Source organism: Pteropus medius, unplaced genomic scaffold (assembly GCF_902729225.1).
Source record: "Pteropus medius unplaced genomic scaffold, Ma_sr-lr_union100, whole genome shotgun sequence".
Classification (NCBI taxonomy): domain Eukaryota; kingdom Metazoa; phylum Chordata; class Mammalia; order Chiroptera; family Pteropodidae; genus Pteropus; species Pteropus medius.
In genome coordinates, this window is record NW_024349801.1 from 27,612,769 (window position 1) to 27,639,930 (window position 27,162).

Sequence of the window (27,162 nt, forward strand, 5' to 3'; positions counted from 1 at the left end):
TGCTGGATACCTAGGGCCTAATGAAGCTTCACAACACCCTCTGAGCAAAGAACTACTACTGTTCCCAACCTATACTGGAGAAACCGAGGCTCAGAGAGGATAAGTCAGCCAGGGTAAGTCAGCTACCAGAAGGGGATGATTCAACCAAAGGTCTGTTGCCAAGCTGGAACTGTTGTTTCCAGTTCTGGTATCCTGCTGAAGGGGTACGGGGGTGAAAACTGCTATTGGGAGATGGAGTGGGTGGGAGTGGAGACATTCCCTCTTAGAAGGCTGAGCAGGAGGCCTTTCAGCACCAAATGCCCCCTCCCACAGGCTCCTAGGATGCCGCCTACCTGGAAGGCTGTCACTCGACCCCTGAAATCAAAAATAGCATATGCAAGAACCCAGAGCACGCTGAGGGGCAAGGAAGGCCTCAGCCTCTGTGCTTGTGCAAATCAAACATTCGCCAACACATGAGACTGGGCCAAGGCCACAATGTGCCCCACACATGATGAGAGCCAAGGGAAAGGTGGCGTCCCCACCTGGAAAGGCCCTGCCCTGCACAGCCCACTACCAGTGTCCCCTCCTCCTAGGGGTCTCCTCCAGATCTAAAGCAGACTCTTCTCAATCTCTTCCAGGGATCTTACACGGGCTAGCAGAAGAGGAAGAATCTTTCTAGCCATGGAGTTAAAAAAACAAGTCTTGAAAGAAAGTTTCAAACTGAAGATAGGTTCAAGTCAGGACAGTGTGAAGGCAGTGTGCTCTCATTGCCACGGTGCTAGTTGTTCAAACATGTGACACCCATCTGAGGAGGCACCCCAAACTCCCTCTTCTCCCCACACCTCCCAATTTGGACCCAAGGTTGCTTCCAGCTCCCACCACCAGGGTTTCTGATAGGCTGGTTTTGTTTTAGGTGCTGGAAATACAGTGCATAGCAGGACCCACAGTCACCTGGAGTAGCAAGTCAGAGCAGCCACAGATAACAAGCCTTGTGATTTGTCTTTGTATTATTCTTTATTTATTGGTCCTAACAATGTGACCCTTCACCCAGGCCCACTGTTCCTATGTGCACTGGCTTTACAGACTTTCATGCCATGTCTGTCCCTAGTCCCAACAGATTTCTCCTTCTTATTCCTTTTCCATGCTCTGCCTCATTTTCTCAGAATCTGAAGGCATTTTTGTTTGGGTCTGTGTAAAGGGTCTTTGGCAGGAGAACATGCATATGATCTTAAAATAAAGACAACATTCTGACACTAAGGCAATGCACAGGGGGAAAAAATACAGTACTCAGACATCATTGCAAATAAATACCCCATACAGATGAAGTTATCATAAATGTAACATTATTTCTTATGAATCAACACTGTAATAGAAGGTAAAAATACAGGTCCCTACAACTAGGAATAAATGCTCGTTCCAGGAAACAGAACTTTTATTCTTGCTACTTATAATAATTTGTCCTTTATTTTGGAGGAGGAAGGACACTTTCTTCTTCCTCTTCAAGTACCAATTTGATCATTCATACAGCCTCACTCAGCAAATTGGACAGGACACAGACCTGGTTTGCTAAGGAGCTTTAGCCAGTTCTGTTTCCTGAAATTAACAGTGATTAGTTACACCAAGCAAGAGAATATATAATGTCTTTTTCTCACATTTGCAAAGAATACTATGGCTAGCCCTCACCCCCACTGCATGAGGCCGACAGCACTGGCTCCCCTGCCGCCCGGCGGCTCTTCACAAACGTGGCATATTATTCACACCACTTGCTTAGCTTGTCCCATAAAGTCCATTTGGTTCCCAGAGCACGCTCAAGGTTTGTGTTCACTTTCATTTCTCAGCCCCTGAATTTGCAAGGATCTGCACAGTAAAGAATCACTGACTAACAGAATTTTGCACAATTGTTTTCTTTCCCTCAATGAAGATGCCCAGTTTCAGGCATGAAGGTTCAAGCCCATTCACACCTATTAGTCCACACTGGCCTTCAACATTCCCAACTGGCTCTTCACTGTCCACTTTAGAGAATAAACTATGCTGGGACACTTCCCTTAGCTGATGAAGGCACTACTGGCAATGATTACTAGCAAAAAGGTGTTGAAATAGAACACCTTAAAAATTGACTGCAGAATTTTCTAAGTGTACCACAATTTGGCACAACAACCAGAATAACAAAACAATTCCAATTTGGAATTTCACTGGTACAGTTGTATAAAATTCTGTTAATCAGTCATGCTTCACAAGGTCCTAAAGCCCAGAAAATTCTGGAATTTGTAGGTAATACTACTCACTCAATAATTTATCTTTTTGTTTTCAAGTGCCTATAACTGTTTAACCAGAGCAAAGGTCAAGTTTTCTTCTTGTTACATTGAACTATTCCTAAGAATAATAATAATACAATATGAAAAACCCCAGAATCAGAATACCCTGGATTTCTTAATGAACATGGCATTTAAAACCTGTAATTTCAAACATGAACCACAATGCCGTATAATCAAAAAGGCTGCTGAACCACAGCGTGGATATGTTTAGCTGAGCTCTTTGCTGGGTCGAAGCCTTCATCTAAACAGTCCAGAGCTACACACTAGGACACATCTGCGCACGTGCTGATGTCAGATCAACACGTCGGGAGCTAAGATGGAGCACTATAGGACCATGAGATGGACCACGGTATTTGAAACCGTCTCTATGTGAGGGATTAAGGAAGCAAATATAATATTAAAATGTCAAAAGTGCACAGGTTGATCAAATGAAAAAGCAGTATCTGTAACAGGGAGGCCCCAGTGGCAAATGTTTCTAGCGGGTTCCTAAGCAAGCCTAGCAGTCGCTGTTCCAGCAGGTTCTTCAGCGCTTGTACAAGGCCCTTCCAAGTAGCAGTTGGCGGCTTTCTGAACATTAAAGCTTTTTTCCTCTGCCATTAAAAACTTGGGAATGCTATTTTGAAAAGAACTGCAGTGGTATATCCAAAAACGTTTCTAAGTGGACTTTTAGGCTGCCCTTCCTTCCTCTGCGTGGGCCCATGGGAGGGGAGGGGAGGGGCTGCAGTGTGACAGGGCCGGCAGCCGAGTTCTCCCGGCAGCTAATCTACAGCTGAAAATGGGAGAAAACAAGACAGTGTTAGAACCAGTCACCTGTCAGATAAGTAAAGTTCTCACCGAGCTGTGAGGGTGTGGGTGCGTTAGTAGCAACAGACTAGACCTGCATGTGTTAGGGGCGCCTCTAGCCCCGAGTGCCTAATGAAGATACTTTAAAATTATGAAGAGAAGCTGTGTGCCAGCCTCGGCGATGGGGGGTCAGAAGCGGTGTGCAGGGCCAGCAGACAGCCATGCCCCTGGAAGACCTGATTGCACAGGAGGGACAGCTTGACCCTTCTCAAGTGGGAGGGGAATCCAAGACCCAACATCCCAACAGCAAAGCAGCCCAGAGCGGGGGACAGGCATGCCCAACCAATATCTTTCCATTCCAGCAGTCTGCAAAACTCAAGGTGGTATGTGTAGCACCTAGAGTCTGGTGAGAACTGAGACACACTTGGGAACCAAGGGGAAGAGGAGAGTGGGGACAGATAGCTATGTGAAGGGGCAAAGCAAATTCCCCCTCTGGGACATGGAGAGATGAGGCAAGGAGCCCTTCAGGGAGAGAAGCACAGCCTCATGCTCGGTGGCCCCCACTGGGTGACAGGGAGAAAAATACTGAGAGGTTCTGCTTCCAAATGTGTCAACTCAGATGGCCTGATGCCAAACCTCTGATGTGACTGCAGCCTCTGGGAATGAGAGAGCCCCACAGCTGCCTCTTCTGCCTGTCGCCATTCTGCAACTGCGGAGATTAAGGAGAACCATATTCCACCTCAGTGAATCCTCGAACTAGCCCTGGACCCATGCAAGGTTCCTTTCCCACACGGGGCTGGGTTCAGGCTGGGGGTTTCCAGAGCTTTGTATCTTAGGATCTAACATCTCCTGGAAGGAAGGCCTGATAATGGAACATGGACTGGAGAAATTTGCTCTGAAAGCTGGGGACGTTCCAAAGACAAAAGGACAGGCTTCCTCCAAGAACAGGAGTCTGGTCAGGCACTTGGGAAGTTTTTTTCACTGAAAAAACCCCAGGCCTTGGGCCTGCCAATTTGTCACCTCACAGCCCACTAAACCAGTGTGCAGTTCTCAGAAACAGAAGTTGAGGCTGTGAGTTCTGGTCTCGGGGTATGGCCAGGAGTGCTTGTGCCATATGAGTGTGACTGCTGCCTGGCACACATGTATGCCTGGGCTGGAGGACTCAGGGCTCAGGACTGCTCTTTCTCTGGGTTTAGAGGAAAGAATTCTGTACCTCTGTACCAAATAAGATTTGCAGTGAAATGCTGCACGAACTACAAAGTAATTCTCTCCATCATCTGAGGCTATAGGTGGAACCCCGGCTGGAACCTCTAACACTGCTTCCTGAGTGCCAGGACAGCACAACTGCACATAGATACATATGGAGGACATGCAAGTTTCAATTCAGGGTCTGCCCCTTCCTGTGGGAGCCGATGACACCCAGGCCCTGGGAAGCCATATTTTTGTAAGGACTCATGGCTCCAACCCCGCCCTGACCCCTACCCCGACCCTGCCAAAGTGCTGTGAAGGGTGGTCCTGAAGGATGAGAAGCAGACACAAAGCTTGCAGTGTCCAGGTGGAGCAGTACGCCACGTCGGCTAAATCCTTCCCTCTGTGCGTTAGTCATGGTTAAGACCAGCCTAGCACCGCGGTCCCGCTGCTGCCAGGTTAGTTGAGGTGAAGCAGACAGGTGACATGTGGCAAGTTAGCTGTAGTGTGCGGCCCTCTGGCCCTAATCACAGCAAATGTTATACTTCTCGCCACAGAGCACCTGAGTAGCGAGCCCAGCACCCTCGGTCCTGTCGCTGGCACAGGCGCAGGTGTGACTTACGCTTGGGGTGCTGGGCTTGGCCTTGGAGGTGGCCTTGGTACGGCCCCGCCGGGTCTGCTCATGGTCCAGCTCAAGCAGCTCTAGTCGCTGGGTCAGTGCGAGCTTCTGCTGGATAGCCATGCGCAGCAACGAGTTGAGTGTCTTCTTCTCATCCTCGGCGGCTGCCAGCTGCCTTTGCATCTCGTCCAGCTGTGTGATGTACTCGTCACACCTGTAGGGACATGAGAAATGAGAGCATGGCTGAAGGACTCAGGCAGGGGACATGGGCTGAAGATGGGAGGACTTCACTGGGGTCCCTCTGCTTATTGGGCTAGAAGAGATCCTATCCCTTAGCAGTTTGGCTTTCTCTGGGAGAGGCTCTATGAAGCCTGTTTTCACTAAAGAAAGTGGAGGCTGCCCTTCAAGTCCTCAGGTAATCCAGGGGAAAGACTCAGATTGTTCCTATATCAGTGCTTACACACAGGAAGTACTCAGTAAATCTGCACTGAATGGCCAACCAGAGCCTGAAAAGGGCAAATGTGGACACTGTGAACAACCCATTTTGGCATCTGCTTAACTGTGACATGTGCCCTTACCACCACCACTGGGGTATGGAGCTGGGAGAGAAAAATGCCCAGTCGGGGTCTGTCCCTGAGGGAGCGAGTGGGGCTTGGGTGGAGGGGGCAGTGGGCACACCCACCCACAGCCCAGCTGCAACTCTTCCTTCTCCAGCGATCAATGGCCCACAGCAAGTTTTAACCCCTACCCAGCCAGTCATGAGCAGGTTTATGATCTCAGATCCATCTGAGAAGTCAGGTTTTTTAACGAGTTGAAGTGAGACAACATAACTAGTGCTGAGGGACTGAGATCTTTCCCAAGCACTCTGCCCAAGAGAAGAGGCTTCCCTAGAAGCCTGAAACTTTCCTTTTCTTCCAACTCTCCCATCCCACATGCCTGGACTACCTAAGGGCTAGTCCCTTGGTGCCTGCCAGACACTGGCCAGCAGATGGCGATATGCCCCTCAGGACTGCAGAAACACCAGGAAGCTGTGAACTTCCCAGGGCTGTGTCCCTGCTGTGCTTCCCCACTCCCAACCTTCCTCCCCATTTCTGACCAGCAGGGTCAGACAGGGAACACTGGGACCCCTCATGCGGGGAGAGGGGAGCAGACAATGAGATGATCTTCTTTCTTAACTTACAAACTTCTTGCCAATTTCTCGGGGGCAAATCATCATCTGTCAGTTATTGACCTCAAATCTAACTTGTGTTAACTGCACACATGCAGCCCAACCTCTGGGAACCCGTCCTCTTAGCCTTTTGCCTTCAGCCCCCTCATCTTACATGTAAAGTGGAGATAAAACTGGGCCCTCCGGATTTTTACAAATTTCAGGAATGACACTTTCCCCAGGGCCAAGCAGCGAAAGGAACAGTAAGGGTTACCTGGTAGCAAACATGGCACGCAGGGAGGAAAAGGTGGCTGCGTCCTCCTTGAGGGCTTTGAGTTCATTGCGCAACTTCATCATGGTCTCGGTCACCATCGCTTTTTCATTCTCATACTTGCTCTTCAGGTTGGCGAGGGCCACTTCTGCTGTCTGGGGTCATAGACACACAAAGTGGGTGGGTGAGAGGCGCAAGAGTTGTTCTCCTGTTTCAGCAAGTGCCACAGGCCAAGACCCCAGCATGCCCCTGGCCCCTCAGTGTGCTAGCCTCTCCCAGGGCACCAAGTTGAGGCTCTCTCACATCTTTCCTTCAGTAGCATGACCACTACAGACTGCAGCCTAAGGCTTGGGCTACTTAGTGGTGACAAAGGCCCTGGGAGGGACACTGGAGAGGATGAGGAGCCCCGCCCACCTTGCCACCCAAGTACAGTGCGCACCTGCTTGTTGGCCTTGAGCACCGTGCGCAGCGTGGTGATCTGCTCCCGCTTGGTGCTGAGCAGTGACTTGAGTTTGAGGATCTCTTCCATGAGTGCCTCTCGGTCCTTGTCCACAGCGGGGCCCAGCTCTTGAGAGGCCAGGCGCTGCCGTGACAATTCTGTGGTACGGTCCACAGCTGCCTGCAGGTGCCTGATCTGGTCACGGATGATGGCAATCAGGTTGTAGATGTTCATGGGTTCCCGGCGTGGGTCACTCAGAGGTGAGGGCAGGGAGGAGCTAGGTGAAGGGTTGCTGTCTCCAGCCCCACCCTCAGCAGCTGCCGGCCCCTTGGGCAGGACAGGTGAGTGGCGCCCACGGGCCTCAGGGCTGCAGCGACCTGCACCAGCTGGGCCCTCTCGGTAGTAGTCCAGCACAACACGGGTGGGAGTCTCATTGTTGCACATGCACACATGGTGGTAGAGACTGGCTAGCTCTTCACTGAAGGTCACCAGCTCATCCTGGGCCACACTCAGGCTGCCCTGTGTCTCACCTGCGACATCACTGACTTTCTTCAGCTCTGTCTGCAGCCGGACCAGCCGCTCACGGTCCTGGCAGCTGGCCTTCTCCAGCAGGGATACCTTCTCAGTGAGCGCCTGACACTCAGCCTCGTGTCGACCCTTCTCCTCAGCGTGCCAAGCCTCACTGGCCTCGTGTGCACTGCACAGAGCCTTCAGCTGCTCCCGGAGCTCACCAGCCTCTGCCAGGGCCACACGGTACTTACAGGCCAGGATCTCAGGCCCATTGATGTCTACCTCATAGTAGTCACCATCCTCGTGGCTGTCACGCTCTTTCTCACTATCCAAGGCCGTGCGTCGCTCCTTGCCAGCCTGCAGGCGCTGCAGAGCACTCAGGTTCTCTGTGAGGCGGTTCACTTCCTCTTGCTGCTCTGACAGGGCCCCCCTCGCCTGCTCCAGCTGTTTCTGTGTATCCTGCAGTGTTGCCAGCAGGCCCACTTTCTCCCGCTCCATCTGCAAAGGCACAGAAGGGCCTGTCAACAGCTTGCAGGAGTCCACACAACTGGTGAATCCAAGAAAAAACCCAATAGTGACCCCATCTCTCATCTTGCTGGCCTGTCTGTGACACTGTTAGATAGAACAAGGGTCTCAAGGTCTGGGTGATTCTTACTATATACTATTCTTGCTAAATGTTAAAATGTAGTGCCAGTGTTTTATGGACACAGCTGTAACCAGATGAGCTTGACCATGACCCAACGAGATAAATTTAGCCAACTGTAAAAAAAAAATCAACATGTTATTAACCAAACAGCATATATAAGCATGGCTAAGCCTCCCTTCTGGGAGACAGAGCTTTGGATATAAGAATCCTGTCTCCCTGACTACCTAACAACAGCCGCGTCTTTTTCTTGAATAGAATACCTCAAGTGACAAAGCCCTTGAGTTTGGTAACATGTCTAGGTAGGGGTACCATGTGTGAGGTTACCGTCAGTCTTCTACCACCCAGAAGTTTGGGGGCCACATGGGCCCCTCCTCAGAGATGTGCAGCAAACTGAGGACCTCGGTACAGACCCTGAGATTCTGTTCAGTTCAGGACAGGAAATCCTGATGTGGCATGTCTGCAAGACACAGCAAGGAAGACTACATGTGGGCACTGCAGAGGGACAGTGGTGTCAAAACCCTGAGTGGTGTCAAACTTCAATGTCATAATCAGAAACCTACTTCTCGGGGCATCTTCCACCTGTAATGCTACAGGTCCATTTATGTAGCAATAGCAGTTTCAGATAAATGTGAGATAAGGTTCGTGAACTCAACAAAGTGTTGGGGGTGGGTGATGGGGGCATGCTAGGAGTGGAAGTAGGCCCCCCACTCACTTGCATCAGCTGCTGCTTCAGCTTCTGGATTTCAGAAAGGTTGAGCTCGCTGAGGAGGTCAGACACAAGGCTGGGGCAGGGTGGGGCCAGGCCATCCTTGGTGGGCACAGAGGTCTTATTGTCCAGTGGCAGCTTGGCCAAGCCGCTGTGCTCAAAGCCATTGGCCAGGGCCTCAGCATCATCACTGAGCTTGAGGCCATCCAGGGAGACGTGCAGGTGGCTGGTGTAGAGAGAGTCATTGATGCTCATGTAATGCGACAGCTCCTTGCGCAGGCTGTTCTTCTGCTCCCGCTCTGTCTTCAAGGTCTCCAATGCCTCCTCTAACTGCCGCTCTGAGATTTCCTTGAGCCGGATGGCATCCTCCAGCTGGCTGTTGAGGTACTCAGTCTCCTCCTCCAGACGCTTAATCTCATGCTTGAGACCCTCAAACTCCACCTGAGAAAGAAAGGTCGATACCCTTTTAAGCCTGAACCATCAGGAGGAAGCACCAATGTGCTAACTCCATGGCTGCTCAGAGGGTTCCGGGCATGAGGTATAAACACAAAGGACAAGTGTGCATAGTACGACAGCTGGAGCTGAGCTGGAGACTCTGTGGAAATCAAAACAAACACATCGCACTGCAAATTTGTTAAGATGGCTTAATATGTCACCAAGTGTATTTTAAGTTCTATAAAACTACTTTATAGTTGCCTAGATAGTCTAAGATAAAATATGTATCTAGACCATTACTTCTAATGATATTTCAAAACCAAGGAATTAAAGTTCTCAGCGAGGTGGGATATGCTGCAACCCGTCAGCACCCGTATCCGGAGACACCTGAGTGAGTGGGAGAGGCAGAACACAAAGTCATGCCTGCTGAAACTGTATTTGCAGATGGACAAGGAAAGAGCAGGCAGAAACCTGTGCTGGTTGTAGGGGCTCAAGGTCTACAGGCAATTTTGAAAAATGTTTTTTATTATTCTGTAATATTTATGCAAAAAAATAAGGAACAAACGATTCATAGGCAGGACTAAGCGGATCTCTGTGAGTTGCAGCCCAGAGGAGAACTCCAGGAAGGGGGCTAGACTCCACCACATGCCACCCAGGGCCCAGAGGTAAGGTTTCCCTCTCCTTAAGACTCTTGTGCGTATAAGAGCTGACCAGCAGAGCATCACAGAAGGCCTCTTTTGTGGCCAGATGCAAAGCTCCTGTGCCTGCATTCTCAGGGAGCAATGAGTCCTCTGCTGGTTTTTATAAACACAGAGATTCTGTGTTGGGATAAACACATGGGCCCACACTTTCCTATGCAGAATTTAAACTGGGTAAAAGGTCCCTGCAGGGCTGTAGCTCTTGGAGAGGTATGTGCCAAGGGCAAACACTGAGGGACCTGAGTGCACAGGACCACCTGGGTGTCATATCACAGGTGAAGATGACCCTCCTCATCCCATCCACTGCTGAGATTACTTGAGGGCAGAAGATGACAACTTTGACATCACCACACTGCTCCTCAAGAAAGGCCCACTGTCTTCACCCAGAGGCTCCCCCAAGGCAGGAAGGATGGGAAGGCTGACAGCTCCAGGGTACCACAGGACATGAGGATGTCTTGGGCCTCCTGTCAGCACCTGAAAGGGAACTGAGCTGGACTCCCAGCCTCTGGAGTTTTCTGGTGTCACCTCTTTATTGGCTTCTCTATTTTTCCCCATTTTTGCTGGCCAAGACATGTAGCCAGGCCAAACTGGGTCAGCAAACACTACAGCCAGAGGACTTATTCTCATGGTCATGCAGGAGATGGACTCTACCACCACATCCTGATCCACGGTGATGTGCAGCCCTGGGCTCAGGTGTGTGGAAGGAGGCAGGGAACACCTGCTGACCATAGAGATGGCAAAGTGAGGGGGTACGTTAGCCATGGTCCAAAGCCAACCCACCTGCCCAGGCCAGTCACTCACCTGGTTTTGCCTGAGCACAGACACCTGCTTCTGCAGACTGATGTTCTCTTCCTCCAGCTCCGAATAGTCTTGCAGCAGGCGGGCCTCCCGGAATTTGTATTCCTTGATGTCATCCCGAAGGCGGCCCCGCTGGAGCTCCACATTCTGGTTGATCTGCCAGGAGAAAGCCAGATGTGACCAGCCTGCCCCAGCTGGCCCCACCACCCCTGGAGCACAGGAAGCTCAGCACAGTCAAGTCAAACACAGCTGCCTGGAGGGGAGCTGGGGCCCCAGGCGGTGTTGGGTGAGGGTGACCAGCGAAGGGTCTCAACTCATTCTGACCCTCAACTCCTCCATGTTATAACATGAATGAACCTTGAAAACAAAGTGAAATAAGCCAGATACAAGAGGTGCCATATTATATGATTGCACACATATGAAATGTCCAGAACAAGAAAATCCAGAGACAAAAAGTAGGTAGATCAGTGGTTGCAGGGAGGACTGACAGTGACTGCTAACAGGGTTTCTTTTCTGGAGTGATGACATGTTCTAAAACTGGTTTGGGATGGTGCATAAATCTGTGACTATACTAAAACCCACTCAAAGTGGGTGAGTTATAAGGATGTGAATTATCTCAATAAAGCTATTAAAAAAAAATAGTTCCTGCCTCCAAGTTGCCTTGAAGGAGTCTGACATCCTGCAAGGAGTGACGAGAGCAGACTTACCTGTGGATTTCTCAACCTGATGTTGCCACGTACCATGAGCAAGAACCTGGGTCCCTTGGTCCCAGACCCTGTGACAATCTGGGGTCATCTTGGCCACTGAAAGATGTTTAGCAGTTCCCTGACTCCTGCCAACCAAATACAGCCCTTTTCCCTGTTATGACAACTAAAACTGTCTCCAGATAGGGCCAATGTCCCTGCAGGCAGAACTGTCCCCTAGACAAACTATCTCCCCTCACTTCCCTGCTACTCCAAGTGGTATCTTTGAATATCTGCAAAGATCTGGTGCCCTCAGACCACCACCACCCAACCAGGGCCCTGGGCTAGAAACGCCTCACCCATGAGGCCCCACAGCTCGCTCTGTTCTCTCCAATGGTGCTGGGAGTTCTCGTGATCACATCCATGCACACACTTTGCAGACAAGATTCTAAGATTCCACACAGGCACACACAAAACAGTGATGGTGCACTGGTACAATGAAACAGAACCGAAAAGAAAAAAGAAAAGCAAGAGAAGAGGGGAGAGTCATCACGTACAGCTAGCACTCTGACAAAGGCTTACTACCATGATCTCTAGCAAATGGAAGGACAAAGCCTCCTCAGTAACTGACCCAAAGAAGTGCCCGAGAGCTGACGCCAGAGGAAACAGACACTGAGTTACCAGAGAAAAGTAACTAGAGAAAAGACCCCCTACCCAAGAAAGTAAAACTCCTGGTAAATAGGAAAAAATAAGCACAATGACAGTGTAAGCAGCAATATGAAACACTCACTGACTTGTTTTCATTTATCTGGAGAGGCAGCTAGAAATCCCTAACAAAGTTCTCGTACAACCTTGACGCAGGTCATCATACATTTATAGCCCAACTGTGAAAGTTAATTTTAGTGTCAACTTAGCTAAGTCCCAGCGATCAGATAGTTGGTCAAACACCAGTCTACATGTCACCATGCAGATGAGAATAACACCTAAAATAGCCGACTTTAAATACAGCAAGATGACCCTTCATAGTGTGATGGGCCTCATCCCATCAGACAAAGGCCTTAAAAAAAAAAAAGACCAGAATTCTCAGGAAGAGAAATTCTGCCTCCAGGCAGCCTTTGGACTTGAGCTACAACATGGACTCATCCCTGGGTTTCCAGCCAGCTGTCCTGCCATGCAGATTTGGGGCCTGTCAGACTTCACAATCCTTTGAGGTGACTCCTTACAATAAATCTCCCTCTCTACACACATACACAACCCCTCCATCACACACATACCCTCCAGCATATATACAAACACACCCTCCACCTCCATCACATACTCATTTTCCATCTCTCACAGACACACCCTATCATACACACATGCTCTCCATCACACACACACATACACCCCTATTGGTCTGCTTCTCCAGTGAGCCTTCATTACTAACACAATGACTAATATATCAGAACCATGACCATGTGCTCACCACATCCACTTTGGTAAGGCAGGCTGGGTCCTCCTCACCTGCAGTTCAGCCTACTCTGGCCAGGGACACCTGCTGGAAGCACTTGCCCACTCTCAGCATGGGAGGACATAGGAGATGAGATGAGACTGGGGAGGCCATGAAATTCCATTTCTGTCCCTGCAAATAGGCTTTATTTAAAACTCAACAACTCCTCTCAAAAAAGCAAGTGACTCTGAGGTGGTCGAAAAGAAGACAGAGATAAGACTAGGTTCCAGGCTGACTGCACAGGCTGCACCCGGAAACCTGTGCTGAGCTGAATCCATGCACAGCCTTCCTGCACAGGGGTCGCCTTTGTTCTTTATTGATATTCTTCACACACCAAAAGATTCACCCACTGAAAGTATACAAATAGTAGTTTTAATTTATTCAAAGTTATGCACCATTATCTAGCTCCAGAACATTTTCAGCACTCTAAAATGAAACTGTATGCAAAGTAGTGAGCACCAATCTGCTTTGAGTCTCCATGGATTTGCCTTTTTGGGATGTTCACAGAAATGGATCTGGATGTATGGCATCTGCCTGGCTCAGGGCTTCTTCATTGGCACTGTCTCCTATGGGTACTGCGCCTGGTGCTTGACTACCCCAAGAGGCTTCCCCCATTCCTTCTCTGCTGAGCACCGACTATGCTGAGGAGTTCACTGAGGCTTCCTAAAGTTGCCCATGGATGACACACCAAGGAAGGCTCCGAGCAGATGAGGAAGGTGCTGTGCTGCAGTCAGGCTAGGAGTCTGCACTGCAGAGGAGCCAGGACATCATGTCGCAGAAGCCCCATCCGTGCAGTACAGGAAGGGTGCACCGCCTGCGCAGGAGCACCCCACAGCTGGTCTGTGCTTTCCCTCAGAAAGAGGCTACCACCTAGCCTCAGTCCTGCCAGAGCCATAGAGTCTACACAGGAAGGTGACCACCAAGGCAGAGACTTGAGCAATGAAGCCACAAGACAAGGAAAACCAAGGGTTGCCAACCACCAGAAGCTAGAGGGGCTCCACGGGGAGCACAGCTCTGCCAATACCTTCAATTCAGATATAAGAAATCTAACAGAATAAATTTCTGTCTTCTAAGCCAATGGTCTGTGGCAATTTGTCATGGTGGCCCAAGAAGAGAAATACAGGTTTGTATCAGGAAAAGAGGTGCTGCTGTAACAGATACTTGAAAATGCAGAAGTGGCCATTGGAGTTACATAGCCAGAAGCTGGGAAAGTTTTGAGGAGCATGACAGAATAAAGCCAGACTGCCTTGAGACTGTTGGCAGAAACAAGAAACAATCATTTCATGTGATCCTTGTAAAGTGAAAAGAAGAGAGGCACAGAGAAAGCTTCCGTTGTCTTAGGAAGTGCATGTAGCATCATGAGAGAACACTGGGAGAGGTGTAAACACCAGGTAAAGGTGCTCCTTAGACAAGGAAAGGCTGTCGTCATTGTAAAGCAGCAGAAAATCTGGTTGAGTTGTGTGCTTGTGCTGGGTGGAGAGCAGAACTAGTAAACAAGGAACATGGACACTTCACTAAGGAGATTTTAATTAGAGTGATGAAAGTGCAACCTGGTTTCTCCTTGCTGCTTATAATAAAATGTGAAAGAAGAGAGAAAATGAGGAAAGAACCGGTAAGCAAAACAACGACAACAACAAAAAACCCCAGAACTTGAAGATTTGGAAAATTCTCAGCTTGTCCATACTGTGAAAGATGAGAAAAGAGTGTTCTGGAGACAGCACCAAGCGTGTTGCTCCCAGTCAACCAGCTGGCTCAGAGGCCAGCAGGCCATGGCATCCTGAGTTCCAGAAGGCAAAACACCAAGCCACAACGATTATTCTCAGACCTTGAAATCCAGTGTGACTTCCTCCATTGGGACAGCACTTGCTGGGACCTGCATGCCCTTTATCCCTTCTCTTCTGCCTGTCCCACCACTGTTTTCTGGAAGCAGATATTCTGCACAAAGAGCAATTTTGTCCCAGGATGGACCATCTCTAGAGTCTCTCCATCCCTGATTTAGAGGATTTAGATGAGATCTTAGAGTTGATGCTGGAACAGGTTAGGGCTTTGAGAGATTTTATGATGGGGTATATTTTGCATGTAGGAAGGATATGAATTGTGGGGGCCAGGGGATAGACTGTTTACGGGTTTAACTGTGTTGCCCCAAAAGATAAGCTAATTGCCAGAATCTGTGAATGTTATAGATATAATCAAGTTAAGATGAGGTCATAGGAGATTAGGGCAGGCCAATGACTAGTGTCCTTATAAGGGAGAGTTGGAAATACAGACACCCAGGGAGAAGGCCATGAAAAGACGAAGACAGAGACTGGGGTGGCATATCTACAGCAGCAGTCTCCAACCTTTCTGGCACCAGGGACTGGTGCTCATATGAGAATCTAATGCCTGATGATCTGAGATGGAGCTGAGGCAGTGATGCTAGCACCAGAGAGCAGCTGCAAATACAGATGAAGCTTCGCTCACTTGCCTGCCACTCGCCTCCTGCTGTGTGGCCCAGTTCCTAACAGTCCACGGGTTGGTACCCAGTATGTGGCCCAAGGGTTAGAGACCCCTGATCCAGAACAGAAGGAGAGCTGGCAGGAGCTGGCAGAGGCATGGGATGGACTCTTCTACGAACCCTGCCGACACCTTGATATGGGGCTTCTGACCTCTTGAACTGTGAGAGAATAAATTTGTTCTCTTAAGCCCCCAGTTTGCAGTAATTTGTTCTAGCAGCGACAGGAAATGAACACAAATTTTTGTTTTTGCCACCCTGGAAATTGGAATTAGAGCACCTGAATGGGGAGTGTGGGCTGTTACACTGGGGTAAGCGATCAGAGGAGACCCCAGCACCGTCAGCACCATGTCAGGCAGCCCTCCTCTCATGGATAGGGTGGTGTGGTTGCCCCAGTGAAAGCTGCCAACGAGCAGGGGATGTGACCCCAGACAGTCCTGCTTGATGCCTCTTGCCCTCAAAGGGTAGCTTTGCCCACTTGGCCTGTGCGTTCTCAAAGAGCCATCAGCCATTTTTTCTCACCAACACATTGTCACCAAATGGACCCACATCTGGAGGGGCAGAAGGAACCAGCTGTGATGAATGGAACCAGAATGGATCAGGCAGGAGTGGCGCTGAGGGGACAAGTGAGCTGCTGAGAGAACACTAAAGACAGAGAGGGGCCTGCATAGTTGCCAAACCTCAGCGTACCTCTCAGGGCTTCTTCTCTATTCTGAAGATGGTGATGAAGAAATCTATTGGGGAAACTGTGGCCTTTTCATGCATCCATCCGATGCACCACCCTAACCTGCTGCAGGCCACACAGCCGGCCATAACTAGCTAATGTGCCTAACTAGTTTTCTCACCTCTAGTCAGCCGAGGCATACTCACACAATTGGCTCTGTTCTCACATCTCATATTTCTCCCCTGCTTAAATGCTGCTGGAACTGTTCACTGGCTCCCACTGCTATAGAGGGGCCATGAGCCCCTCGCATGACCAAGCCCTTGCTCTGCCACTTCCTGTCACCCTGAAGAGAGCCTCCCTACTTTCTGTGAATGCACAAGTGAGCACTTACTCATCCCTCTGCCAAAAAGGTGTAGCTAAGTACTCCCTCCTTCCTTGCTAAGTCACAGCACTTGGCATTCAAGAGGTGCCCAAAGATGGGCAGTGTGATCTGACATGGCCAACTGGCAGAGTAGAAGCCAAGGGGAAGGTCTGAAACCCACCAGCTCTCTACAGGTCTCTGTGCCAGGACTGACAGACCTAGGAGGCCCTCTAAGTTGTGGGAAGACAAAGTTGGGACAGCTTTGCCTGTGGCCGGGGAAGACTCGACTTTCCCAACTCAGGACTTGGGCAGACACACCTGTGGCAGGGCCTGTGCAAGTCCCCAGGGCCCCAAAAGTCCTATCCCACCTTGGTTCATCACCAGGCCCAAGGGTGGGTACTGTAGACAGTGAGGTGAGGCACATCCAAGTCACAAGCTGGCCCAGGACACCACGAAGCAAGGGAGTGCACTGTCTACTGACACTGCAGGACACATAGGCCGGCACTTTGGTTCCCTTAGCAACTGAGGTTCCATCCCATACCATAGGTATAGGCATCTCTGCCCAACACATGGCCCAAATCCATGGGCTCAAACAAGCTCCAATTGGTCACCATGGGGGTGTGGTTTTCTCCCAGGGAAACACTTTCTCGCAACTGAGCCTGTGGATATCAGCCCTGATGGAGAAAGAAGGTAGGTGAGTGGGGTCCCATCTAAGCATCCCTTCCAAGGGAACCCCTGACTTTAGCTTACTTGTTGGTAAAAGGATGTGGGTACAGTGGCCTCAGAGTCCCAGCAGACACCTAATGGAGTCAGCCACTCTTTCCTGTGCCCCTCAGAGCCCCTACTCTATCTACCCAGCACATTCATACCTCATCCCCTCAGGTAGACACTCCCCTTCAATAAAGAAACCATGCAGAAATAAAAAAAGTAGAGAAAAAAAAGAAAGAAAGAAAGAAAGAAACCATGCAGAGGTCAATGGAGGAACACGCAGAAGGGATGGCCATCCTCGGACCAGCAGAGAAGCAGCTTTAGGGCAGGAGGCACCAGCAGATCATGAGGGCAGGACCTGGGCCAAACCAGTCCTTTGGCACCTGGTCAGGCCCCTACCCACTCTCCCTGGAGGGCCCAGGTCCATGGTGGGGTGCCAGGCCCCAGGAGAGACAAGGCAGGAGGTTGAGGGGAAGCAAAAAGACAAGTACAGAAGGGAGCATCGGGTGAAGGAACCCAGGGACTAGCCTCACGTAGATACCTGTGATGACCATGTGAGCCAGAGAAACAAACTAAAGCGGGGCTGGGGCAATGATCCCACAGGCAAGGTTGGCTCTCTCCTCCTAGCCCCATGGGCCTGGGCCCCAAGCCGCACTTCCTACTGCCTTTCTTCTACCAAGGTGATGAGTGACTGCTCAGGCTGGACACGTGGTCCAGAGGCAGACACTGACTCTGGTCTGACTAGAGTCCCAGAGTAGGCCAGACAACATGGTTCTACAGGAATACAGAAGGTTCCAGAGTTCTGCTGTGCACAGTGTAGCCATGAGGCACATGGGTTGATCATACTTCACCGAAATTAAGTAAATATAATAAACTAGAATTCGACTCCTCTGAAGCCCCAGTACCCACGGTTATAGCTGCCTGGCAAAGGCTGGCTCTGAGTGGGTAGCAGGAGAAAGGCAGCAAATGCACCTGCCTGGGACCAGGGGCGCCTTCTCCTGGGTGTCCTGGGTGTCTGGAAAACCCACAAGGTGTATGGGCAGGTAAGTAGTTTTTCATGTATAATTTCAGAGGCTGGGAGCGGAGTGAGCTTACTCTATGCAGGCTGCCCAGGCAGAGACATCTACCCTGGCCCTGTGGACCCTCCCTCACCAATTATCCTGATCTCCTGGGGGGCTGCTGGATGTCATACCTAAGCAACTTGGGTCCAGCCCCGCTCCCTGGGTGAACGTGTTTCCTCACGAGGTCCACTCCCTCAGGAACCATCTGTGCCCCCCCAGCTCCTCCTCCCTTATCAGTCTAAATGTGAATGAGGCAGGATCAGGCACCGGGACACAGACACCCTAGTGAAAGGGGCATCTCATGGGGTCACCTCGCAAGATATGTGAGGCCAGGTCATCCTGAGACAGCAGTGAATTGGTGTTTATCAGGGACAGTATTTGGCATTATGTCCCCACAGTCCAGGCTCCTCAGCCAGGCCTGAGCCTTGGGCATGAGCCTCATGCAGGAGGGGGGACAGCTATGCCAGAAGCCACAGAGATGCTTGGCACAGCAGCTTGGGCAGAAGCAGCAGGGCCAGGACTGGTGGAAGAGCCATGGGAAAGGGAGAGGGACAAGAGTGGGAGAAGGAACGGAGAGGGGTATGGACTGAGCTGGCAATGGAGGGGACACTGACTAGGACTCTGGTCCAAGCTAATGGCAGTAGAGAGCCTCCACCCCAACCAGGAACCCAGGAAGGCTCCACGTTGGCCTGTCCTGCAGGCACTTCAGGGGTACAGGCTGGACCTTGGGAGAAAGAGATAGCTGAGGATGTATGAGGAGTGGCAAGCTTCCTCCTGAAGCATTAGCAGGAACAGCAGGGATCCCAACCCCACCAGACCTGTTCTTCTTTAACAGCCTGTGGAACTGGCTGAGCTCACTTCCTGGCACCTAAAGCCAGGAGTCAGCAAGTCCCAGCACTCTCCTCTTAGCCCAGGACAGGCCCTTTTGGAAGCGGGAAGGGGCAGAATGTGCCTGGGCTAGGCAGCAAGGAGGTCAAATCCTCAGCCCTGACGACTCTTCCTCCCCACCCCAACCAGGGCAAAATGAGATCATATACTCCAGCTCCAAGCCTCCGAGGGTTACCCACCCCTAAGATACAAGTCAATCTCCTCCCAGACCTACAAGCCTCAACAACTTCTGACCCAAACAAAGCAGGGTGTGTGACTGCTCCCAACTGCTGCTGGCTCCTGGGCTCTGCCCCAAACCTCACTGGTGTCCCCAGCCCTGTGGGACCCTCATGTCTGTGGTGTGTACCTCAGAGCTGGCCGCCATTCAGAACCATCTGCCTGTGTGGTCACCTGTCACTGCCTTCCCAGGAGAAGAGAGGGCAGAGGGTGAGTCTTTCTGTGGCCCAGAACAAGGTCACTCTCCCTTGATGAGAAACCTGGGGCCCCGAGCACCAGGGGCCCCAATGCCACAGCTAGGACTGCAGCTCACACAGACTCCCAGCTGCTCTTGGTGTTCCATCCCATCTTGGAGTTGGTGGCCCACCCTTCCACTTCCCTCAGAAATCACTAGCTGCTTGCCCTGTGCTTTCAACTTGGCCAGGCCTCTCACGTCTAGGACTTCATCGGGGACATGACTCCAAGCTAGTCCCAGTCACCGTCTGCAACGGCCCCTTCTGAGTTCGTCATCACGAGCCAGCAGGTGGAAGCTACAGCCCCACTTCCCACCTAAGGAACAGGCTGCCCCTGGGACCCAGAATTCACACCAGCTCAGGCATAGAGCCAGTACACGTACTAGACCCCAGACCAGGTGAGACGACTGTCAGTGTGTCCCCTTCTCCGGCACATGGGGGCTTTCTCCTCACCCACATGGGCAGCCCACCCAGCCCCACAGTACCTCCTTCAGCTCCTGTGCCACCGAGGCCAAGCGCTCGCTCTCCGACTGCGCATTGGCGAGCACATTGCGCAACTGCTTCAGCTCAGTCTGCAGCTCCAGCACCTTGCGCACATAGTACTGCTCCTTGGAGGCTGACTCCTGGATCAGACTCTCCTCTCGGCTCTCACCATCTGCAGCCACCTTCCTGTGGTTTGTGTGTACCTGTCCAAATGCCTGTGTAGAGAAGAGACTCCATGAGAGTGAACCAGGCCAGCCAGTCCTGCAAGCATGCAATGCATGTAGCCTCACACAGGGAGAAAGAGGCTCAGAGAAGTACCCTTCTGCTGCCTGATCTTGACCCATCTGTTCACTCATCTTGAGTGATGCCTATGCCCAAGGAGGCCTAGGCCCATGTGAGGAGACTGGAGCACTCAGAACCAGCCGACAGGCCACCATGTGTGGCTGATTCAAGAGACCCTACTCACCTGCCCAGGACCTAGGTATGGAGCTGAAATTGCCAGATACAGGAAAGAGGATGCCGCCACTCCCATACCCAATCAGGGCTTTGCCTAAGAGAGGTGAAGGGGCATGGTAGGGGGAACAGGGGCTCAGGGAGGAGTCCCCATGGCCAAGAGGGCAAGAGAAACTGGACTAGAGTCCTGGGCCAGCTGGGGCCTCCCATCATGTCATGCTCCGTCCCAAGCAAGGGGCCAGGCCTGCAGGAAGTATCTTTGCTTCTCCTTCCTTCCCACCCTGCACATCCCAGGATGGCTACTGGGGATGTGCAGGGTGGGAAGGAAGGAGAAGCAAAGATAGGAACATTTTCATTCATTTACTATGAGTGTCTAGGCAAATATGCTAATCTGACTAGACTAATATAATAAACTAATATGAAGTCCAGGAATTTAGTCCAAGAAAACAATTGGGAAAATGTGTAAAGCTATATATAAGGATGTTACTAGGTAGGACTCTTTATAATATAAAAAATCAAAATGTAGAAAGTAACTCCTTTCTCTGCAGTGGGAGACTAGCTAAATGAAGTATGATCTGGTCAGGATAACTGCTCACCCTTTCAAGGGTGTGTCTTGCTCATCTGCCCCAGCCACCAACCAACACAGTCATTCTATGAAGACACCGGTTTCTTTCCAAAGCAAGTCAGCTCAGCCTTGTGATTTCTGTTGCTGTCCCCAGGAAAAGCCTAAAGCATAAACCATGTCTATGCAGGACCTGCCTCTTCCTGAGTAGCAGCTCTGACTCCCAGCTGTACACCAGCCCTGGGCCTGCCAGAACCTGCCAGGCGCCCAGAAGCTCAGGAAAGCATTGGTCAGCTTGCGGTGTATCTCCAAACCTCCAGACAAGCCTAACTGGGTGAAAAGAACAGAACACACTTATGAACCTCTAGCTGGAATGCAGACATCTCACAAGGCATCATATCACCCTCAGAGGCTGTCCAGAGGTGGGACAGCTAAACGCCACAACAAGCAAGGACACACAGGTATAGGCCTGCCAGCTTCAGCCTAAATCTTGCCTAGGCCCACCTCCCAACAGGGGGCCCCCTGAGCACCTAAGCAGCTTTTCAAAGACAATGGAGATGGAGACTTGCAATCTCTGCCAGACAAGGCTGTTACAGGGACTGAATCTACCTCTCATGTGGAAAAACTAAAAATAACTGGGAAGTTGATGTGATTGAGCAATGGTTTTCAAGCCAATAGACATCAGGTAGTGAGAGACAGGTGTAGGCAAGCTCCACGACAATCTTCATTCCTCCGGCCACAGAGCAGAAAGAGTATGAAGCGGCTCGCAGGCCTGAGCAGAGGAGGAGGTGCTGGAAGATGGTGGATAGGTGGCAATGATGGCAGACCTGCAGACAGAGGGACTCTGATTCCTCATAGTGGACAGTCGGTGCAAGCCTGTGAGTGAGCCATTGAGGCTGGAAAAGGGCCACCAGCAGGACAGAGGGAACCATCCCATCATTTGCACAGTCCTTGGCCAAAGTGGAATTAGATAAATGCTCTCTGGCCCTGACCAACAGTTTAAGGGCAAAACCTGAAAGGATCCAACTACATCCCAGAACAAAGTACAAGAACACACACAGGAATAACAGTGCCATCTCCCAACATGTAAAATCCAGAGCCCAGCATCCTAACACAGGTGATACCGCCCACAAATGGGCAGAAGAACAGCCCTGCAAGGATGTGGGGATTTAAGAATGACATAGTGACAGAGCTGGGAGACAGGGCAGGACTGATTCCACAGGCTCAGGATGCCAAAGGTACAGAAAGTGGAGTGACAACATGTGAGATGAAAGAGGCACTGGATGAGATTAACAGATTATACAACACAAAAGAAAATATGAGTAAATATGAAGAAACAGCAATAAGACTACCCAAAACGAAAGGCACAAAGAGGAAAAAAAAGAGACTAAAACACCAAACAGCGTGACTGAGCTTGTGGAACTTCAAGGAGCCTAATAATACCTAGAGTCTGTGGGTTTGGTGGAGAAAAGAAATGAGGATAGAAAAAATACTTTAAAACCAGTAATATAGAGAAAATACTAAAATCAGCAAGAGAGAAAAAGAATACATTACTACAGAGAAGCAAACATAAGAACGACAGTGGATTTCTCCGACAAGCATGGCCAGTGTAGCGATTTCTTGAAAAAAAAAAAAAGAAAACAAAACAAAACAAAACTATTAACCAGAGTGCTATACCCAGTGAAAACGGTTTACAAATAGAGGTGAAATAAAGACTTCAGACATACAAAAGCTGAAAAGATTTTATCACCAGCAGATCTGCATTACAAGATGTTAAATAAAATCCTTCAGGCAGAAAAAAAACAATACCAGATGGAAATCTAGATTTACAAGGAGGAGTGAAACTACGCTGATAAATATAAAAGACGTTTTTCTTATTATTTAAATCCTTTAAAAAATAATTAGCTGGAGATTCAATGCAACCCCTATCAAAATCCCAATGGAGTTTTTTGTAGAAATGGAACTTCATATGGAATTGCAAGGGGCCCAGAATGCCTAAAACAACATCGAAAAAGAACAAAAGTGGGAAGCCTAAATTCTCGATTTCGAAACTTAGTATGAGGCTCCAGTGATCACAATAGAGTGGTACTGGCATAAGGATGAGCGATATAGACCAATTGAACAGAAGAGTCCAGAAATAAACCCTCACATATGTGATCAATTTATTTTTGACAAGGGCACAAAGATAATTCAATAATGAAAGGATAGTTTTTTTAACAAATGGTGCTAGGACAAAGGGAAATCCACATGCAAAAAAAAATGAAGATGGATCATATACATCACATAAAAAATTAACTCAAAATGGATCAGAGACCTAAATATAAGAACTAAAACTATAATGCTCAGAAAAAAACAGGGATAAAGCTTCATGACCTTGTTGGCACTAAATGTGTTATACTAAAAGCATGATCAACAAAAAGAAAAAATAGCGAAACTGGACTTCATCAAAATTTAAAACTTTGTGTATCAAAGGACACTATCAAGTGAAAAGACAACCTACACAACAAAATATTTTCAAATCTTATATTTAATAAGGGTCTAGTATCCAGAGCATATAAAAAAAACTCTGTAACTCAACAATAAAAAGATAAATGACCCAATTAAAAAATGTACAAAGATCTTGAATAGACATTCGCCAAAAAAGATAAACAGCCAACAAGCACATGAGAAGATACTCAACATCAGGAGACATTAGGGAAATGCAAATTAAAACCAAAATGAGATAGTACCTCACGCTCACTAAGATGACAGTAATTAAAAATAAAAAAAAGGAAAATAACAAGTGCTAGTGAAGATACGGAAAAACATTGGTTTAGTTGTGGTGGAAAACAGCCTGGTAGAGCCTCCAAAAGTTAAAGAATTATCATATGATCCTGCAATTTCAATCCTAGGTATAGATCCAAGAGAAATAAGTACATACATCAATACAAAAACTTGTACACAAATGTTCATATTAGCCAAAAAGTGGTAACCCAAATGTCCGCCAACTGATGAATGGACAAATAAAATGGAGTATTACCTGGTAATAAAAAGAAATGAATTACTGACACATGGCATAAAATACATGAATCTTGAAAAATTCTGCTAAGTGAAAAAGCCAATCACAAAGGACCACATAGTGTATGATTCCATTTACATAAAATGTCCAAAACAAGCAAACCTATAGAGACAAAGTTATTTAATGGTTGCCCTGGGTTGGGGGTGGGGTTGGGAAGTTGGAGGGGATAATAGCTAAGGAGTATGAGGTATCTTTGGGGGCTAATGAAAATGTTCTAAAATTGGTTGTGGTGACAGATACACAACTCTGTGAATATACTAAAAGCTACTGAATTATACATTGGAAATGAGTGAATTGTATGGTATGTAAATTACATAAATAAAGCTGTTAAAATATAATTGTTTTAAAAAGTTAAAGGATAGAAAAAGATAAAGCATGCTAACACTCATCAAAAGAAAGCTAGAATGGCTCTATTAATACTGGATAAAGTAGATTTCACAGCAAAGAATATTACCAGAGATAGATCATTTCACAATAAGGAGATTAATTCACAAAGAGAACATAATAATTCTAAATGTTTACACATCTCATAACAGAGCTTCAAAATACATGAAGCAAAAGCTGATAGAACTGCAAAAATAGACAAATCCAATATTAAAGTTAGGAGAGTTCAACAGCTATCTCAACAATTCCTAGAACAAGTAAACAGAGGATCAATAAGGATATGGAAGACACAAACAACACTACTAACTAATTTGACCAGTCAACAGCAGCAACACATAAATTCTTTCCATGCCTTATACCCAGGCAGACCAAACTCATGTCTCAAATTTAAAGGGATTCAAGCCATAAAAAGTATGAGTTCTGACCAAAGGGAATTAAATGAGAAATCAACAACCAAAAGACATCTAGAAAATCCCCAAATATTTGGCCACTAAATAACAGACTTCTAAGTAATTCGTGGGTCAAAAAAGAATTCAAAATGGAAACTAGAAAGTATTTTTAACTGAATGAAAATGAAATGAATATAGGAATCTGTGGGATGCCACAAAAGCAAGTAGGTACTCAGAAGGATATTTACAACACTTTATGACTGTTAGGAAAAAAGAGCAATCTAATCAATAACCTCAGCTTCCATCTTAAAAACTATGTGCAAAGCTCAAGGCACAGCTATCAGCCCTGAGGAGTTGAACCCTTTCAAAAGATGAGCAGACTGAGGGTCTTAAGGCCAAGAGCCTGGGTGCCCTGGTACACAAAGCTGGTAAGAGTCTGGTGTTCACCCTAGCTCACCATGCTTGATTTCATCAAATAAGACTCCTCTAGGCCTTTACCCAAATGGTTCATGGGGTTCCTCCAGGCCAAGAGATGAAGGCCTTCAAGTCTGCCTGATGGCTACCATGCTCCTCACCGCCATGTCCCAGACACCACAAGTTCCCTAGTACTGAATAAAGAACCCCAAAACCCCACTGGAGCAGTTTTAAACCCTCTGTATAGGCTGTGCATTCCTTAGGGGAGGGCCTTTCTTGTTTGGGTGAGTCTTTGGGACAAGATGGTCTCTGATGAGAGTTCAGCCAGCCCCAGTTCAGTTCAGTTCAGCCAGTGTCTTGCGTCTCACTCAGTCACTCAACAGACACTGGATAGCATCAATGGTGGACCAGAACACAGATTGTCAAGGCCTGCCTAAAACCCTTATGAACGCTCATCATCATGGTAGTGGAAATGTAACTGGTACAACCACTTAGGAAAACAGTATCTATTAACAGTAAGCACACACCTGTTCTACCATTCAGCATTCCCACCCCTACTGGAGAGGAATGTTTACACGTGTGCATGATAAGACATGTTTATAGGAGCATCATTTACAAAAACCCAAAACCACAAAGTTCCCAAGTATCTGTCAACAGAAGGAAAAACTGTGATACAGTCAGAAGACAGAATACACAGAAATGAAAATGAGTAAATTATTATTATATAGACAACAGAAAAGAATCTCACACAATGCTGAGTGAAAGAAGCCAGGCACAAAAGAATATATACTATGTGATTCCTTTTTATGTATACAGTTCCAAGAATAAGTAAAACTAACCTATGCTGGTAGAATTCAGGGCAGTGGTGGTGACCTTCAGGCTGGGAGAGGGTTAGTTACTGAGAGCGCCCTCAAGAGGGGCTTCTCTGATTCCTGACTTGGGTGTTTGTTGTATGAATGTGTTCAGTTAACAAAAATTCACACTTATGATTTGTGCTTTATATGTTTTCCTCAATAAAAATTAAAAAAAATAGAAAAAGGAAAGAAGGAAGGAAGGAAGGAAGGAAGGAAGGAAGGAAGGAAGGAAGGAAGGAAGGAAGGAAGGAAGGAAGGAAGGAAGGAAGGAAACAAAAACAAATGAAACCCAAAGAAAAAGAAATAATAATGATCAGAGTAGAAATCGATGAAATAGAAAAAACAGAGAAAAAACAATTAAACCAAAAGCAAGTTCTCTGGGAAAAAAAAAAAATCAGTCAAATTGATAAACCTCTAGCCAGACTAAATGGTGTGTGGTCAGGAGTAGGGAAGGCAGTTTACAAATTACGAAAACCAAGAATGAGAAGTGACAGCAGTACGGATATTAAAAAGAATAAGGAAATATCAGGAACAGCTCTACGCCAATAAATTTGGTAACTTAGATAAAAAGAACAAATACCTTGAAAGACATAAACTACCAAAATCCTCTCAAGAAAAAACAGATAACCTGGATTATCTATCAAAGTAACTGAATGTGAAGTTGTTAAAAACCCACACAGAATAAGCTGGGCTCAGATGGCTTCACTGGTGAATTCTACCAAACATTTAAGAAAGAAATATATCCAATTATACACAGACTATTCCAGAAAACTGAAAAGAAATAGTTTACAACTAATTTTATGAGGCCAGCATCACCCTGTAACCAAAACCAAAGGCAGTATAAAAAAAACTACAGACCAATATCCCAGATGAACACAGATGCAAAAAACTCTTCACAAAATTTTGTTGAATAGAATCCACTAATCTATAAAAAGGATAAGGAATAATGATACAGTGGAACTTATCTAAAGAATGCAGAATTGATTAACATTAGGAGAGGGAAAAAAAAACAGTGTAATTTAGCATATTAACAAACAAAAAGGAAAATCCATATGATCATCTCAAAAGATGCAGGAAAACGATCTGACAAAATTCAGCATCCATCCCTGATAAATACTCTGAGCAAACAAAAGAGAGCTTCCTCAATCTGATAGAGGGCATCTTCCAAACATCTTATAGCTAATACTATTTAATGGTGAAAAACTGAGCTTCCCCACTTTTGTTCAACATTGTCCTG

At 48.0% G+C, this 27,162-nt stretch overlaps 1 protein-coding gene across 7 annotated transcripts in view; it reads right to left on the reverse strand.

Annotated features, from left to right (window-relative positions):
- Positions 1 to 27,162, reverse strand: part of BICD2 (BICD cargo adaptor 2) — a 100,726-nt gene that overhangs the window by 46,063 nt on the left and 27,501 nt on the right. For 5 of the 7 annotated variants that reach the window (XR_005658542.1, XM_039888449.1, XM_039888446.1 and 2 more), the window contains exons 2-7: positions 19,814 to 20,026; positions 10,538 to 10,690; positions 8,610 to 9,044; positions 6,742 to 7,749; positions 6,306 to 6,457; positions 4,888 to 5,098 (exon numbers count right to left, since the gene is read on the reverse strand). Coding sequence is in view for 6 of the 7 variants with exons in the window: in XM_039888449.1 (XP_039744383.1) it covers positions 4,888 to 5,098; positions 6,306 to 6,457; positions 6,742 to 7,749; positions 8,610 to 9,044; positions 10,538 to 10,690; positions 19,814 to 20,026 (2,172 nt within the window). In the remaining variant the exon portion in view is untranslated. Of the gene's footprint in view, positions 1 to 971; positions 3,064 to 4,887; positions 5,099 to 6,305; positions 6,458 to 6,741; positions 7,750 to 8,609; positions 9,045 to 10,537; positions 10,691 to 19,813; positions 20,027 to 27,162 lie in introns of those variants that run through there. The other 2 variants (XM_039888451.1, XM_039888447.1) reach the window with 2 other exon arrangements.